General features: G+C 44.6%; 1 protein-coding gene across 4 annotated transcripts; it reads left to right on the forward strand.

Annotated features, from left to right (window-relative positions):
- Window positions 1-519: 519 nt before the first annotated feature.
- On the forward strand, window positions 520-17,275 carry LOC129819690 (CCR4-NOT transcription complex subunit 3-like). 4 transcript variants are annotated; one of them, XM_055876170.1, is made up of 19 exons: window positions 520-683; window positions 2,019-2,191; window positions 3,588-3,654; window positions 4,296-4,363; window positions 4,973-5,047; window positions 5,411-5,500; window positions 8,773-8,901; window positions 9,452-9,547; window positions 10,877-11,096; window positions 11,553-11,725; window positions 12,068-12,124; window positions 12,276-13,233; window positions 13,450-13,555; window positions 13,682-13,823; window positions 13,996-14,092; window positions 14,441-14,642; window positions 14,873-15,005; window positions 15,193-15,318; window positions 15,566-17,275. In XM_055876170.1, the coding sequence occupies exons 3-19, from the start codon at window positions 3,630-3,632 to the stop codon at window positions 15,662-15,664; spliced, it is 2,796 nt and encodes a 931-aa protein (XP_055732145.1). In that variant the 5' UTR covers window positions 520-683; window positions 2,019-2,191; window positions 3,588-3,629; the 3' UTR covers window positions 15,665-17,275. The 4 variants fall into 4 exon arrangements, with proteins under 4 accessions (XP_055732145.1, XP_055732144.1, XP_055732147.1 ...); XM_055876169.1 differs by lacking the exon at window positions 2,019-2,191; XM_055876172.1 differs by lacking the exon at window positions 2,019-2,191 and having other exon boundaries at window positions 10,883-11,096.
- The last annotated feature ends 295 nt before the right edge of the window (window positions 17,276-17,570 follow it).

Raw genomic sequence — 17,570 nt, forward strand, 5'->3', positions numbered from 1 at the left:
GGCAAAGGCTTGAATTTGTCTTTAATTTCCCAGTGCCTTCCAGTGGGGTTGGAAAAAAAGAAAATGTCAGCCCAGAGTTCTATTCAGTGAGTTTTGAAAACTATATATTGTAATAATGCTTTAGACTGATGGCAACATCTTTTATTTCAGTCATGTAGGCCATTTGATTAATGAAAGACAGCATTGAAAAATTTCATATTGCACTGTAATTAATAATCTACATGGCAGTTTACACTTGGACTATTACAGCTCATATTATCAATAGATTTTCTGTCGGCTCAGTTTATTATCATGTTTTCTTGTCATTTGCTGGTTAGTGACAGGGATCAAAACATAAGGGGGGCGAGGTTTGAGAACTCATGTTTACCTTTCACCTTTCAAAGTTAACCAATCATAGTGCGACCTGTGCGGAAGTAGTAAATCTGTCCCACTAGACGGACAGACAGTCTAGCCAGTGGAAGGCAAAAATGCGGATGAAGATCCAATCGCTTGCAAGGGAGGCGGGCCTCCAGTCCATCAGGGCAACAGCGGGGGAGGTGTTCCTGGTAGCCATCTTGGATGTGCGGAGTGATTGTTTGGCGAAAATAATTAATACAATTTAGAAAAATAGCGTGAGGACTTGGGAAAATACGATTTAAAAGTGGGGTCAACTAATAAAAGAAAAGCGTAATCGGAAAATCCAGGTAAATGAATCGTACACTAAAACATAACTAGTTATGTGCCATTTTCTTCTCCCTTCCAATTTGTCTTACACTAATAGCTTAGCCGGTGGTTATCCACTAGCTGGCTATCATATCCGCTACAGAGCCAAATTGACATGGGTTCGGCTGATATGTTTTCCACGGAAATTCAAGTTTTGCAATAATGCACGGCAATTTTGTAGCCGACAAGTTCTTGTTACTCATGTGTTGAAGTGGTCTACTTGTTTACTTATCTCTAACAAATATAAACAGCGTATAAAGTAATCTATGTTGCTTGTAAACATGTGTTTCTTTAATGCTCACGTTTTTAAATAAGCGATCGTTGCCCCCAAGCCAGATGTGGAGACTAGCCTAGCTCAATTGCTAGATCTGTTAAGAAAGTCTAGTGTGGGTAACATTTTGACGAATGTACTTCAAATACACCCTCAACTCACTGGCTGAAGTGATGGTAAAATTGCCTTATCGAACCGTGGTTGCGCCGAGCTGCGTGAACGTTTAACATTGTCGCAAAAAAAGTAGCAAGTGATGCTCAGCAAAGTAACCTGCCTCGCTCATTACATTTTTGAACTCACGTGCACTATCTGAATGTCAAAGTATCCAGACGCCACTCAGTGGCTACAATTCATGTAGCTAGGCTAGCTAAATCGGTTAGCTGCAATCTACTGCCCCTTGTGATATTTACTCTTGTGTTATGGTATTGATTGACAGACACATTCAAAACGAGTCTTGTACTGTACACTAAAAAAACATACACTGAACAAAAATATAAACGCAACATGCAACAATTTCAAGGAAATCCGTCAATTGAAATCAATTTATTAGGCCCTAATCTATGGATTTCACATTACTGGGAATACAGATATGTATCTTTTGTTCACATACCTTAAAATAAAAAGGTAGGGGCATCAATCACAAAACTAGTCAGTATCTGGTGTGACCATGTCTCATGCAGTGAGACACATCTCCTTCGGATAGAGTTGACCAGGCTGTTGATAGTGGCCTGTGGAATGTTATCCCACTTCTTGTTGGATATTGGGGAAACTGGAACACGCTGTCAACTGGAACACGCTGTTGATCCAGAACATCCTAAACATGCTCAATGGGTGATTATGCAGGCCATGGAAGTACTGGGACATTTTCAGCTTCCAGGAATTGTGTACAGATCCTTGCGACATGGGGCCGTGCATTATCATGCTGAAACATGAGGTGATGGCGGCAGATGAATGGCACAACAATGGGCCACAGGATCTCATCATGGTATATCTCTGTGCATTCAAATTGCCATCGATAAAATGCAATTGTGTTTGTTGTCCGTAGCTTATGCCTGCCCATACCATAACCCCACCTCCACCATGGGGCACTCTGTTCAAAACGTTGACATCAGCAAACTGCTCGCCCACACGACACCATACGCTGTCTGCCAAGTACAGTTGAAACCGGGATTCATCCGTGAAGAGCACACTTCTCCAGCGTGCCAGTGGCCATCGAAGGTGAGCATTTGCCCATTGAAGTCTGTTATGACGCCAAACTGCAGTCAGATCAAGACCCTGGTGAGGATGACGAGCAAGCAGATGAGCTTCCCTGACAGGTTCTGAAAGATTGTACAGAAATTCTTCAGTTGTGCAAACCCACAGTTTCATCAGTTCGAGTGGCTGGTCTCAGACCGTACCGCAGGTGAAGAAGCCGGATGTGGAGGTCCTGGGCTGGCGTGGTTACACGTGGTCTGCGGTTGTGAGGTCGTTTGGACGTACTGCCAAATTCTCTAAAATGATGTTGGAGGTGGCTTATGGTAGAGAAATGAACATTCAATTATCTGGCAACAGCTCTGGTTTACATTCCTGCAGTCAGCATGCCAATTGTGCACTCCCTCAAAACTTGGGACATCTGTGGCATTGTGTTGTGTGACAAAACTGCACATTTTAGAGTGGCCTTTTATTGTCCCCAGCACAAGGTGTAATGATCATGCTGTTTAATCAGCTTCTTGATATGCCACAACTCAGGTGGATGGATTATCTTGGCAATGAGAAATGCTCACTAACAGGGATGTAAACACATTTGAGAGAAATAATATTTTAGTGCGAATGGAACATTTATGAGGTCTTTTATTTCAGCTCATGAAATATGGGACCAACACCTCACATGTTGCATTTTATATTTTTGCTCAGTATATATTTCTGTGAGGCCCCCCTTGAAAAGTAATTTTCCCTATCTTGGAATGGTCAGAAATGCCTTGTTAAAGGACCCATGTCTAAACCCAATTGCATGCACCATTCAACCAGGAGATGACAATGTGTAAGATGTCAACAAGTCAGACTGTCAACTATGGTCTATCTACTAATCCTTAATATCTAGACACTTTGATACAATGTAATGGTGATGCCCCCAGGGTGTACATCAGAGAGTGTCTCATTCAAAATGCTTTTTAATGTATTTAACTTGAGTTGAAAGTCGAATGCTGTACCATTAGAAATTAATCAAAACTTTGTTCTGCATGCTGGCCATTTTGAAGCGGTAGCCTAATGTGAAAACCATGTACCTGCGCCGTGCATGCTCTCACTATACATCTTCATCACATTGAGATGTGAGAAACATTCTCCCCAGGTGGAAAGCTGGGTCGTATTCATTAGGCAGCAAACGGTAGAAAGCGGACTGAAACAGGCAGGCGTCTACCTGAACTTGTCCAATAACAAACGCTCGTTTTAATTTTCTGTTTCTAAACGTTTTACTGTGGTGTGCCTGTGCCCTAACGAATACGACCCAGGATTTCACACTGCTAACTTCACTGAACTTCGCTGCCGAGTTAACATGCTATGAAAAAGTAATGTCGTGTAAAAGGGTTGCCAGAGATGACTGTAATCACACCATAAGACTTCTTTTTCTCTACAGTGAAAGAAGTAAGGCATGAAGAAAGCATCCTAGTCAACAGTCATGGCTGATAAAAGGAAACTTCAAGGTGAGGTTACCAAATGGTCAATCAGAATGGTACCACCTGCCAATCATCCACCACCCAGTCCATCACTACATTCCCTCCCGGCATGCGTGTTCTCTCTATGAAGCATGTCTAGCCAACAGATGAAATGTCACTTTTAATCTCTTATCCATTCAGGTAGAGATTTACCTCTTCATTCTAAATCTGTCACGCTACAACGCAGTATAGTGCACTCTGCTTACTGTGATCAAATTGTCCTGCGCGGATGTGATCGCAGTAAGGAAAGTGCTGCACTGTATTACTGAAAAGGGTTGTGACGCCAAAAATAAGAAGCCAGAAGCAACGTTTAGGAGCAAGGCTGCGCAAGGCCAAAGTCAGACTTACTCTGCGAAGACAACCTTCTTAAATGAAGACTACCGTGGCCAGTGCCTGTGGCACTGCATTTTTAACCAGGTTTGGGGTGACACATGTAGCTTTTACTGCATCTATCATTGATGAGCCTGACAGCCACAGTTGTACAAGCGGTGTTGCTTATGGGGAGAGGGAGAGCTTCGCATTTTGGACTTTACATTATTCATCCTGACGTGATGCGTCATGAAGGATTTCTTTTTTGAAGCCGCGGCTCTCTTTCCCAAACCTCCCTGTTATTCTATGCCCTTCCCCAGGTGAAATAGATCGATGTTTGAAAAAAGTTACAGAAGGCGTGGAACAGTTTGAAGACATTTGGCAAAAGGTAACAGCCAGATCTCATTTTTAAATTTGGAAAGAATGTTAGTGTGTTGGTCTGAATATATATGTGCTAACTGGGCACAGATATGGAAGTTGAGCACTACCTCCCCAGCGCTTTGCTTGTTGGAATGTTTTGTGCGGACCGTACGAAGGTCCACCAAATTATTCAACGTTTAACATCCATTGTATATTCAGGGTCTTAAATACTGCATCACGCCTTGTTTGGTAGGGTTGTAGACATTATTATTCACGGCCGTGGGGACAGAGAAGTAACAGTTTGTTAGTGTGTAAAGCAAAGAAGAACACGTTTTAAAGCCACACTCCTGAGTTGGGTGTTTCGGGCCCAGTGGCAGCCCCGCCACTTGATTTGGTGTAAAGTTTAGGGATGATGGGACTGGAGGGAATGTAGACTAATCACTAAAATGTATAGACAGAGGCTAAGCTATGGATGCTAGGCTTGCCACTCCATGAGATTGAATTTGTCACGCTAGTTTTAGACATATTGTGAACCTATAGGCTACATTGTTTACAAAGACGTTATATGAAATATGTTTGGGAAGAGATACTGCTTGTCTGAGTGTACTCTGTGTGACTGCGCCCCTCCTAACAACAGCTTCACAATGCAGCCAATGCTAACCAGAAGGAGAAGTATGAAGCCGACCTCAAGAAAGAGATTAAAAAACTGCAGGTGAGACACAGACCGCTGTGGTTTAACTGTTATGTGGCTTGAGGACACATGGGTTTTGGGATGTTCCTCAAATGTCAAAACAATGTTTACTAGTGTTATATGGTTTAGCCTGCCCACAGGATTGTGTGTGTGCACGTGCGTGCAGACATGCATGTGTTGATTAAATCTGATGAGGGTCAGCTATCCTTAAAACCAAGCGAAAGCATCTGGGTGTCCACTTTGTGTTTTTGTTTCTGAACGTGTCCATGTGGACCAAACTTATGTGTGTGCGTGTCAGCCATACTTGATCTCACAGGGCAAGCCACAGCATGCTTTCAATAAGATAACTTATGTCTCTTCCTCTCCCGCTCTGCCCCCGCCCAGCGTCTTCGAGACCAGATCAAGACGTGGGTGGCCTCCAACGAGATCAAAGACAAAAGGCAGCTAGTGGAGAATCGCAAACTCATTGAGACGGTGAGTGTGTGGAACACATGTTCATTAGCCGCATACTGAGAAAACCCTTGGTATAAACACCTGTGCTTAGCATGGCTTACCAAACCACGGAGCATTGATGAGGTTATTCAGACAGCTTCAATGACCGCACCTGCTAACACAATGCAATGTGTCATCTTAACCTCTGGGTCTAGGTTCTTGTATCTAAGTGTGTGAGCGCATCTGTGAGGTTTTGGTTGACCTGAAATGCAGTGCTACTAAGCCAAAAAAGACACGCGATGGTGTTGAAAAGGACACTCGGATATCAAGACTCTTGATGTGACTTTTGTATTATGGTGATCAGCCAATACAAATGGAGACAAACAATGGTGACTTTTAATATTACCTTTGTGTGTGTATTCAAAGCCATGTACATTGTGAATACTAGATCTCTGTTAGCAGTAAGGTTTATCAGAGGAAGGAAACTAGATTCAGCCACGAGGGGCGATTTGTCAGAGCGGGTGGTCAGGGGGCCGGAACATAATTATTATAATTTTTACACTGCAAATTGACCACAACTAAGCCCCATTGAGACACGGTCACATCTATTTTTCTTTTCTTCGTGTGAATACCTGGGAACAGACCGTCCGCCCCCCCCCCATCACTTGCGGATGGTTTTGGCCCGCTGGCCGCCTGTTGCCGACCCCTGGTATATATTGAGTCTACTGCAGATCTTAAATCATCTGCATTTCACACCTGTGACACTTTGTTTAGCTGAGGGCAATTCCACAGTAACAGAATTACACACACAAAAAATCACTTTTAAAATGTATGCCAAACAAAAACCATTGATATCCAAGTTTAACAAACCATACACCTCTATGCACAAGGACCACTTTTAACAATTTCCACTGAAAAATTTCAGGTTACATTTTCCAAAAACTCTTAAATACCTGCTCCACATTAAGATTTAAAGATGTCTGCAAAATAATGGGGTGTCAGCTACGGCATTGAACTAAAGTAAGTGAAGTGCCTTTACACCCGGTAACAGAATTACATCATGGGTCCCTGTACTACACAGAAATGGATATGAATGTCATTCTCCATGTTTTACAAGTTTGGACAGCACAGCACAATAGAGTGGAATTCAGTACAGTACAATATACTGCATGCTACTTTTCTTTACTGTATTTTACTGTACTGTCCAAACTTGTTAAACGTAAGTCTATGATGGGTTCAGATTTGGTCCACTCCGGTCCGTCTGTAGACGTTAACATCAAGGCCAGGGTGGACTGATCAAATTTCAACTACTTTTTAAACGTCCATGGGACGTCCGGTATTGGTCGATGCTCAGTGGGTGAGGATGCTGGTTAAAGTCAATGGAAAGAGGGGGCTCATAGGTAGGTGTCAGTAAGATCTGGGAGAGGTGAAATTAACATGGAGAGGGAGGGGTTGTCCAGGCTTAGACTGTTTTAACACTCTTGGTTTGACCACCAGCCAACAGAGACAGAAAACAGTTATGAGCTGAACATAATTCCATTACAGATTTTTGGGGGTTAATTCTGTTACCAATTTGGTAACAGAATTGTGTGTTTTAATCACTTAATTCATAAACAAAAGGGATATCGGTAAAATCACTATAAAAAAATTGGTAGGGCTACCATTAAAAAAGTTACTTCTGTGAACTTTATCTTCACTCATGAAAATATCTTTAAAAAATTCGTTTTTTGTTACATTTCTTAAACTTACAGATGGTAAAAACTTACAGATTGTATTTTTCCCAAACAAACATATATTGTTTTTTGGCTTTCATTTGACACCCCGTTTGATATGCTCTTATGCAGGGTTGGGGTCAATCTAATTAGAATTCTAGGTAGAAATGTCCCTAATTATAGAGAATTGAAATCAGAGTACTTACTGAATTGACTGCAAATGAAATGGTATTGACTCCAACCCTGCTATGAATTTCACATGTTGGCGCTCATGGGTCCTTTGATGGAAATGTCTCTAAGCATAATGTGCTTCTGTTTTTTGCCAGCTTCCCCCAGCCTGGCACTCAACTTCTAGACTCAGACAATTGCTTCATCGCTTTAACAAAACTAAACTGATCAGTCTTAGTCAAAATGTCATCACCATATCCCAGTTTATGGTCCAGAGATATTATAAACAAAGGAAGTTGCCCCAGAGCACCTATTGAAGTCCCAGCTTGTCTTCCAATATGTATTGTAGTATTGAGGTAGGATCCTACTGTAGGTACTTACTGTAATGGGGCAACACGTGTTCAAGGCAGGCAGTTTATCTCGGTCCCAAATGACACCGGTGTACCATTTAGAATGTACCCTTCAGGTTCCAGTTCCACAGAGCCCTACCCTGATCTATATGAAGGCTTCGTCAGTCCACTCTAGGGCTGAGGTGGATTAAATAACCAGTCGGAGACTCCATCCACAACCAGGCCCCCCTAAGGAGGACAGTTAGCCACATGAATAACATTTAGCAAATAGTCACCGCTCTGCTAAGTATTCACAGGCTTCATGCCAGGGTTTTAATTTAGCTTCTTGTTATACTGTTAACAGATTAACACAGGGGGACTATCAATCTTATATACAAAGGTGCTGCTGGCATGCTCTTGTGTGGATGACGCATATTACTACACTTACTGGGGCTGCTGACTTCTAGGGAAATGCATTGAAACAATCTTTCCGTCTTAGGCTGGGTTTTACGCGCCTCCAAGCATTCGCCTTAGCAAAAAGTCATACAAATTCTGCACCGAACTCTGCTTGTGGAAGTCAGAGGTTGTGGAGCCTCTTCTGAGAACACCTAGTGGAGAATATCCAGCATTACTGGTCAAGGAAGCACACAGGTGTCAAAACTTAGTAATCACTGGCCTAATTGGGAGACCTGTACACCTGCTGCGGTCACTCTGAACCGTTCTATTGGAGGATGGTTTTAATTGGTGAGGACTCTGTGTTAATCTCCACCCATAGTGCCCAGCAGGCACACGTTCAGTAGATCTGAAACGACAAGGTATTATCTGAACTTGCCCCTCCCCCCCCAAAAAAAATGCTTCCTTTGGGATTCCGTTGAATAGCATTTCAAAAAGTTTTGCTACGGTATGCCCTAACACGACCTTATTTTGCTTGTCAACTAGTCCAATGCTTTGACGTGAGCAGTTGGAAATGTCTGCTTTCACAAGCCAAAATTTTTTTACATTTTTTTCTCTGGCATAGCTAGCATGTGGTCAGCTAATGGACTCTCAAAGAGAACTTATCACCTGTAGTGATTTATAAACCATTTCCTGCTATCTCCCCCTTTAGCAAATGGAGCGTTTCAAGATCGTGGAACGAGAGACCAAGACAAAGGCTTACTCGAAAGAGGGGCTGGGCCTGGCACAGAAGGTGGACCCGGCCCAAAGGGAGAAGGAGGAGGTCGGCAATTGGCTAACGGTGAGCACTACTTTTGATTGAAAACCTTTGTTTCACACAACATGAGCTCATTTCTATTGGAATTAATATGGTCTGATGACATGACATTAATGACTTGGGGATTTCATCATGCAAACTATGCCCATTCATTGCAGTCCACTTGGATTTCAAAGTACATAAGACTTAAATGTCCAAATCTGAATTTGCTTTACTGCGTAATTTCTAGGGCCAGGACAGTACCAGTATTGTAATATTTTCTCCATGGCAAAAATGAAAACACCAAGCAGACCAAACTCTATAGTCCTTTAAAACCTGCTGTATGTAAAATAGTGTACTTTAGCTTGGAAAATGTTTGTTTCCAACATTAGGGCTGTTTTCCTAAAGAACTTAAGTCCGCTTCGTGTTTTGTTTCCTTGCCACGATACCGGTATCGTCCCAGCCCTAATAGTTTCACCTATGAAATAGGTTTTGAAGTGTTTGTGTAGACCCCACTGCATAATGACTGGTTCTGGTGTGATCATGGCAGTTGTGTTGGTTTAAATCATTGAATGTCTCGCCTGTCGTCCATCAGAATACGATAGACACTCTGAACATGCAGGTGGATCAGTTTGAGAGCGAAGTAGAGTCCCTCTCAGTCCAGACTCGAAAGAAGAAGGGAGACAAAGAGGTCAGTAGTCGCACCATATGTTATCTACACTACATGACCAAAAGTATGTGGACACCTGCTTGTCAAACATCTCATTCCAAAATCATGGGATATTTAATATGGAATTGGTCCCCCTTTTGCTGCTATAACAGCCTCCACTCTTCTGGGAAGGCTTTCCACTAGATGTTGAAACATTGCTGCAGGGGCTTGCTTCCATTCAGCCACAACAGCATTAGTGAGGTCAGGAACTGATGTTGGGCGATTAGGCCTGGCTTGCAGTTGGCGTTCCAATTCATTCCAAAGGTGTTCAATGGGGTTGAGGTCAGGGCTCTGTGCAGGTCAGTCAAGTTCCTTCCACACCGATCTCGACAAACCATTTCTGTATGGACCTCACTTTGTGCATGGGGGCATTGTCATTCTGAAACAGGAAAAAGCCTTTCACAAAGTTGGAAGCACAGAATTGACTAGAATGTCATTGTATGCTGTAGCGTTAAGATTCCTCTTCACTGGAACTAAGGGCCTAGCCCGAACCATGAAAACAGCCCAGACCATTGTTCCTCCTCCACCAAACTTTACAGTTGGCACTATGCATTGGTGCAGGTAGCGTTCTCCTGGCAAACCTAGATTTGTCTGTCGGACTGCCAGATGGTGAAGCGTGATTCATCACCCAGAGAGAACACGTTTCTACTGCTCCAATTGCTGCGAGTTTTACACCACTCCAGCTAACGCTTGGAATCGGCAGTCCCGTTCTGTGAGCTTGTGTGGCTTACCACTTCGCGGCTGAGTCGTTGTTGCTCCTAGACATTTCCACTTCACAATAACAGCACTTACAGTTGACAGGGGTAGCTCTAGCAGGGCAGAAGTTTGACGTACTGACTTGTTGGAAAGGTGGCATCCCATGACGGTGCCATGTTGAAAGTCACCGAGCTCTTCAGTAAGGCCATTCTACTGCCATTATTTGTCTATGGAGATTGCATGGCTTTCAATGTTCTACACCTGTCAGCAACAGGTGTGGCTGAAATAGCCCGACTCCACTAATTTGAAGGGGTGTCCACGTACTTTTGTGTGTCTATAGTGCATCTTCTCCTCCATATCTTCCCCTCCATCTCTCTGTTTTCTTCCATACGAAAGTCTTTTCTCGTTAGATGATGTCATTCTAACTCTAAATTCATCTCTCATCCTATATGTCTCTTTATTTTCTCGGCACGCCGCATTACCCAATGCACCTGACGTAAAGTAGGTACCATCTGTTTTCCACTTCCATGCCTCCACACATGCATATAGCACATTCTGCGCTGAATGCGTACACTGAGTTTTAGACATAAACTTACACACGCATCTCTGCTATAGAAACAGGACCGCATCGAAGAGCTGAAGCACTTCATCGAGAAGCACCGGTACCACATCCGGATGCTGGAGACCATCCTGCGCATGCTGGACAACGACACCTTGCCGGTGGACTCCATCCGCAAGATCAAGGATGACGTGGAGTACTACATGGACTCGTCGCAGGACCCCGACTTCGAGGAGAACGAGTTCCTCTACGACGACCTGGATCTCGAGGAGCTCCGTAAGTGCTGCTTCACCGTGGTGTTCGTCGCGATACTCACACTACTGATGCGACAAAGGACGGTAATCACGGCAAGGAAACGAAACGGGAAGCGAGCAATTTCCTGAGGAAACAGTCCTGATGTTGGAAACGGCCACCCCAAAGTCACATTTGTAGAAAAATAAAATCTGTAGCACACACTATTTTACCTAAAGCCGTTTCTTAAAGGACCATAGAGTATTTCCATGGCTAAAGCCATGGAAAGAGTATCGATACTGTGTCGAGACATCACTATTCAATGTATGCGTTTATTCCTGAATGTGCATGTGTACTGCATATCTTAGATCTGTGAGTGTATAATTTATGAAGGCTTGGTTATTGCAATACTGTATGTTCTATCATTTCTGATCCTGTTGTCTCTGTATAACTGCCCATTTAACGTTTTTCCTTGTGCAACTTTTTTTTGTTTTTATGTAGCTACCTCTCCGTCTGTCTCCCCCCATCCATCTCTTGTCTCTCTAGCCGGGTCGCTGGTGGCCACGTCCCCGCCGGGCCAATCGCTCCTGGACGACGATCTCTTCCATCAGATCTCCAGCGGCACGCCTACCTCCACCACTTCCTCCTCGCCCATCCCCGCCACGTACACTACGGTGAGGAAACCCCTGGTTCTGTCTCCGTCTCACATCAGTCTCCCTTGTGTCCCCTACTTGCTCTCCCATTCTTTCGAACCGCCCACTCTCATGCTGTACTGTTAGAGTATAGTAATTAGGTGTTGTGAATGTTGACTTGTTCCTGGGTTGGAGTGGGTGCTCCCTCGCTCTCAGTTCAGAGGGGGTTTAGAGGAACAAGGATGAAAGCGAGCAGATGATGAAGTTTGTATTGAGCCTCTATGAACGGCACTTGATTTAATTTAGGTACAAAACATGTTTTGCGTAGAATTAGAACCGGTGGTCATGGCTCGGTGCTGATTGGGAGATCTTATTTTTTTTCAGGAGAACTCTGACGATGACAAGAAAAGGGGACGTTCGACAGACAGTGAAATCAGTCAGGTAAGATGCATTGCAAAGTAAACCGTGCTGTCTGAGTCACTTGCTTTTTGTTGGGTCTATGGTCTTCAAAACTTTGCGCCTATCCATCTATATTCCTTCAGCTGTGCTGGACCATAAGTGATTTTGAAGTATGTATTTTATTCCATTTTAGTCGCCTGTCAAGAACGGCAACCCCTCTTCGTCGTTGTCTTCCTCGTCCTCGTCGTCCTCCTCTTCATCATCTGCCTCTGGCGCCTCCTCGGGAGCCTCCTCTTCCTCGCTGGCCTCTATGGTGAACATCGCCGGAGGCGGTCAGGCCATCGCTGGGGGCAACAACAACAGCCTTCTGGGCAACATGGGGGGTCTCCTCTCCAACTCTGGCAGCTACAGCGACGCTACCCAGCAGCAACTGCAGCAGCATCACCACCAAACGCAGCAGGCCAGAAACTCAGTCCTCTCCTCCAACGCCCCCTCCAGCCCGTCGAACAACATCCTCCTCCCCAACCCCTCCTCGCCCGCCATCTCTAGCACAGCCCTCACACCCAACACCCAGCCGCAGGCTCCGTCAAGGCCCTCTCCGGGCTCCACCTTGGGGCTCGGGTTGGGCTTGGGCCTTGGTAAAGGCGGGATGAGTGGGTCACCGGCCGTCAGCCAGATGTCAGGCCTTGGCCTGTCAGGGATGCCGGCGTCCTTAAACACCATGGCCGGTCTCCTGGCGGGCTCCACTTCGGCCCCCTACGCCACGGCAGCAGCAGGCTCCGGGACCATAGGAAGCCCCCTTGCAGGGAAAATCAGCAGCCTGAGCACTAGCAGCACTAACTCCAGCTCAGTGGGACCGGTGAGCGGACACAGCGACAGATCCACTGGCCTGTTGGGCTCTATGCCCGGTGCAGTTGGTGTCAGTGGTGGGATACTGGGCCTTGGCTTGGGACAGTCGACAGTCCAGGGCCCTCCACTGGTGTCCCCCAGTCCCATAGGAGGAGGCCTGACCACTGGAAGCAGCCTGGGAGCTATAGGAAGCATTGAAGGGATCTCTGGATCAGGAGCGCCAAGTAACAGCGTGGGCATCGGAGGAGGAAGCGCGGCGATCGGAAGGCCGCCCAGTGGACAGAAGCAGAATGGTAGCACTAGTAAGCTTGAATTACCATCCGCTTATATTGTTGTTGATGATCGGTTATATCCATCCATGGCATTTTTTTATGAAATGTTTGTTTATAGTAGTTGTTCAACCCAGAAATGGGTTGTACAGATAAGGTAGACCAAATGAATATCAGCTATGTACAGTATTATCAGAGTTGAGTTCTGTTTTAGTTTGTTAACCTCCCTCTCAATCTCCTCTGTCCCAGGTTACAGTGCTGTAGTAGCAGACAGCACACCAGATTCCTCCCTCAACAGTGCCAGCCAATTACAAAGCAGCCAACCCTTGTCTTTGACCTCCACCACCAATCAGCTGTGAGTAAAACATGTATTATTATTTTTAAATCCGTTGGTTTCTTGTATTGTGAATCTCACTGTATGGTCATAATTATTCAAACTCACTTAAAACCAAATCAACCAATGTCTCTCTTACCCACCCAGTAAAGACAGTGGCCCCAGCCTTTTAGGGTCCATGACCCTTTCCACCAGCACTCCCTCGCCATCCTACATTGAGAGTAAACCTTTAGGCAGCAGTATGCTCAACGGGCCGCTCTCCTACACTCAGGCCTCTGAAAGCATGAAGGTGAGAAACACACAAGGAGCCTCATGTAGAAATGACCCTTGCCGTAGACATTGATCTAGGATCAACCCCAAATACTAACCTGAGCCGTAACGGGGAGGACTTCTTGGGACTCACCCGAAGTCAGATTTCCCGATCTCTCACCCAGTTGGTTTAACCCCTTTCGCACTTTCAGCCCCAGGAGCCTCTGAGCACTGTGAAGTCCATTGCCGAACAAGTGGCACTGGGCTCAGCAATGGATGGAGAGTTGCCCCCTCTGCACCTCACCACAGGTGAGCAACCAACTGGACGTAAAGACTCAATTGGTCCATTGACTCAGTCTTGGAATGTGTTGATATATCTTCCAGTTTACAACAAGAACATGTAGTGTGTCAAGTGTTGCTAACTTTCTGAACACCTTTCAATTATTTATGGTATTGTTACTGGGCGGCAGGTAGCCTAGTGGTTAGAGCGTTGGGCCAGTAAACGAACGGTCGCTGGTTCAAATACCCGAGCCGACAAGGTGAAAAATCTGTCTGCCCTTGAGCAATGCACTTAACCCTAATTTGTTTTTTTTCTGGGCTTTCAGACCAGACTCTTCATTTTTTTTCTAATTCTCTTTTCTCTCTCTGTGGCTTCAGACATTTTCCCCAGCACTACAGCGCCTCCAGGGCCTCCCTCGGCCCCCCAGCAGCCCTCGCTCTCGGAGGTCAGCATCCCCCCATCGCTGGGTGTGTGCCCGCTAGGGCCCGTACCCCTGTCCAAAGACCAGCTGTACCAGCAGGCCATGCAGGAGTCGGCCTGGACGCACATGCCCCACCCCTCCGACTCAGAGCGGATCAGGTACGAACATGAAGGCAATCTGAAGCCACAAAGATTCTCCAGGGTTGAATCTCAAGTCTTCTCGCTTCCCCCTCACATTTTGGAGAGGACATGAGTACTCAAGGAAAATACTTTTGAGATTCACCCCAGGCTTACATTTTGGGGGATATCTGTATCACTTCTCTGCACTGTTGCTTTGGAGACCAAAGGCATGTATTTAATCCCCTATTGTGACTGTTTTGGTCCTCCAGGCAGTACCTGATGAGGAACCCGTGTCCCACCCTGCCTTTCCACCACCAGGTGCCACCCCCCCACTCCGACTCTGTAGAATTCTACCAGAGACTGTCCACAGAGACACTGTTCTTCATCTTTTACTACCTAGAGGTGTGTGTGTGTCTACATGTGACAAAACAAGCTTTTACTGTGTGACTGAGACGCTGATTATTTTCATGGTTTTACTTTTGATGAGAAAGATGGCGGTGTGTGTAGTTTCAATCTTCAGGCCTTGTCATGGTTTGGACATGGTTGTGTACATAATCGTAGCATATTCCCTTCTGTGTTCTCTCCACAGGGCACTAAGGCCCAGTATCTGGCAGCCAAGGCCTTGAAGAAGCAGTCGTGGCGGTTCCACACCAAGTACATGATGTGGTTCCAGAGGCACGAAGAGCCCAAGACCATCACAGATGAGTTTGAGCAGGTGAGCTCACTCACCTCCACACACTGCAGACTCCTTGGACCGCAACCTGGGTCGTGTTCATTGGGCACCAAACGGAAGAAAACAGATTGAAAAAGGAAGGGACTACCTTGACTTGTCCAATAATAAACACTCACTTGCGTTTTCCATTGCATGCTCCGTTGAAATATAACCCATATTTAAAGATGAAGATTTGTCAAATTAAGGATTTTCATTAACATTGCTGTGCTTTTTCCAATGTCTTTTAAAGGGGACGTATATTTACTTTGACTACGAGAAGTGGGGACAACGGAAGAAGGAAGGATTCACGTTTGAGTACAGGTACCTTGAAGACCGAGACCTCCAGTGACATAAGGCAGAGAAGGCGAATAAAAGAAGGGTGGACTACTGTCGACATTCCTGGATTGAACTCAACACACTGGGAAGAGGGACGGATGCAGACGCCAGACTGAGCCAGTCTGAGAACAACATAATGCATTTGGAGCTCCTCCCTCTTTGCCCTGCGACGCCACACTCCTACAGTGATAAACCCCTCCCTCTTTTCCCATCAGGCTGTTTTGATTTAGATTGAAGCTTTTAATCTCTTACCTGAACTGGATCCCTTTTTTTTCTTTTGCAGATAAGAATCATGATTTCATATAATGTTTGGTTGATAACGCACTCTGTATTCTTTTTCTTTTCTTTTTTCTTTTTTTAACTCACCTACCACTTGACAACCAAAGCTGATTGGTCAAATCCATCTTAATTCCCAGCAGTATGGCAGTCCAATTGAAGAAGAAAATAAATACAAAAAAAGTGACAAGGCACAGAGAAAAGCCAATCAAATGAGCCCTTGGGGGATGTTGGGTCCGGGGTGGTCCCAAAGCGTTTCGCAGCAGTCAGGTCATCGCTGGGTTGTACACAAGCTAAAGACTAGATGGGGGGAAACGGTAGCATGTCCATGCTACAGTAAGGGCTTTTTGGGGTGACGCCATGTTTTTAGCCCCAATGAATACTCTCTTCAGGGTCACCAGCCCCACCCTAATACTAAACTAATAGCTGCCTCTTTGGTACACCCAGCATTGACCGCACTGCCATTAAGACTGCTGTAGTACAACATGGTAACCAATTAATTCTTGTCCCACGTTACAACATTACGTTTATATTGCTGTGGTCAACGGCAACAGAAACCACACCAGCACTGAAGCGTCTCGTCTGTAGAGAAAGTTTACAGGTGTTTTTCACCCCAGAGGCGGGCTTTTACAATAAAACTCAAGACTGCCCTAGTAATAACAATTCATTATTTTTGTTCCTGTCACTTTGATGATAATGTACAAATCAATTGTGATTGCACTTCCAAATTCACTTCAATCACCAGGTAGATATTTCCTTTTCTCAGGAAGTTTTTGATGGATCATTATGTGAGGAAATATACCACGTCAGAAGCTCCATCATTGTAGCACAAAAAAAAACACAAATCACTGACACGTCCGGGTAATTTTGTTTTGTCTGCCCCAATAAGGCTTTCTATTCCCATTTAATGGCCATTTGTTTCATTTCTATAAGGCTTTTTTAAAATAGTATCCTCCAATGTTTGGAGTGCAATCTTAAGTTTGTCATTTTCATTTGCCATCTCAGAGATGGAAAGCGTTTAAATTCTAAGGAGTTGAGACCCAGTTTTTTTTTTTTTTTTAAGAAAATAACTTGTCGGGGTACCATTCACTGACAAGCCTGCTGTTTTTAATGTTATCTTTACCTATTTGGCGAGCAGAGGGGAAGTCATCTAGAGGTGAAATGTAAATCTCTCCCCCTCTGAAAGGGTGTTGTATAGACTGTCACTTTCATCCTTTCCGTTTGTCGCTGTCTTCTGGACAGCATGATCAATGACACTTGCAAAGTGGAGATGAGAAATTAAGTAAATATGAAGCATAACCATGAATAAAGGATTGTAAAATATTAATAAAATAATTACTTTTCAGAAGTATTGTTTTGTTTAATCATATTCACAAACCTTTTGAGCGCCTTAAATTTGGGTAGCAGACAAGTATAATGCGTTATTACTTGTTATAACAGTACAGTTTTACTACAGTAATACAGTTCCTTTTTAGGACTGCACAGTATAAGTGTACTGTACACTGAACGCTACATGGGATTTACATTAACCACATGCAAATATTAAAGGGGCAATCTGCAAACAATAACAATTGGTCCATGCACGCTTATGTCTTTCAATGCATTATAACTGCACCATAATGCATCATACCTGCTGGTTTTAA

This window comes from Salvelinus fontinalis, chromosome 22, assembly GCF_029448725.1.
Source record: "Salvelinus fontinalis isolate EN_2023a chromosome 22, ASM2944872v1, whole genome shotgun sequence".
NCBI classification, from domain to species: domain Eukaryota; kingdom Metazoa; phylum Chordata; class Actinopteri; order Salmoniformes; family Salmonidae; genus Salvelinus; species Salvelinus fontinalis.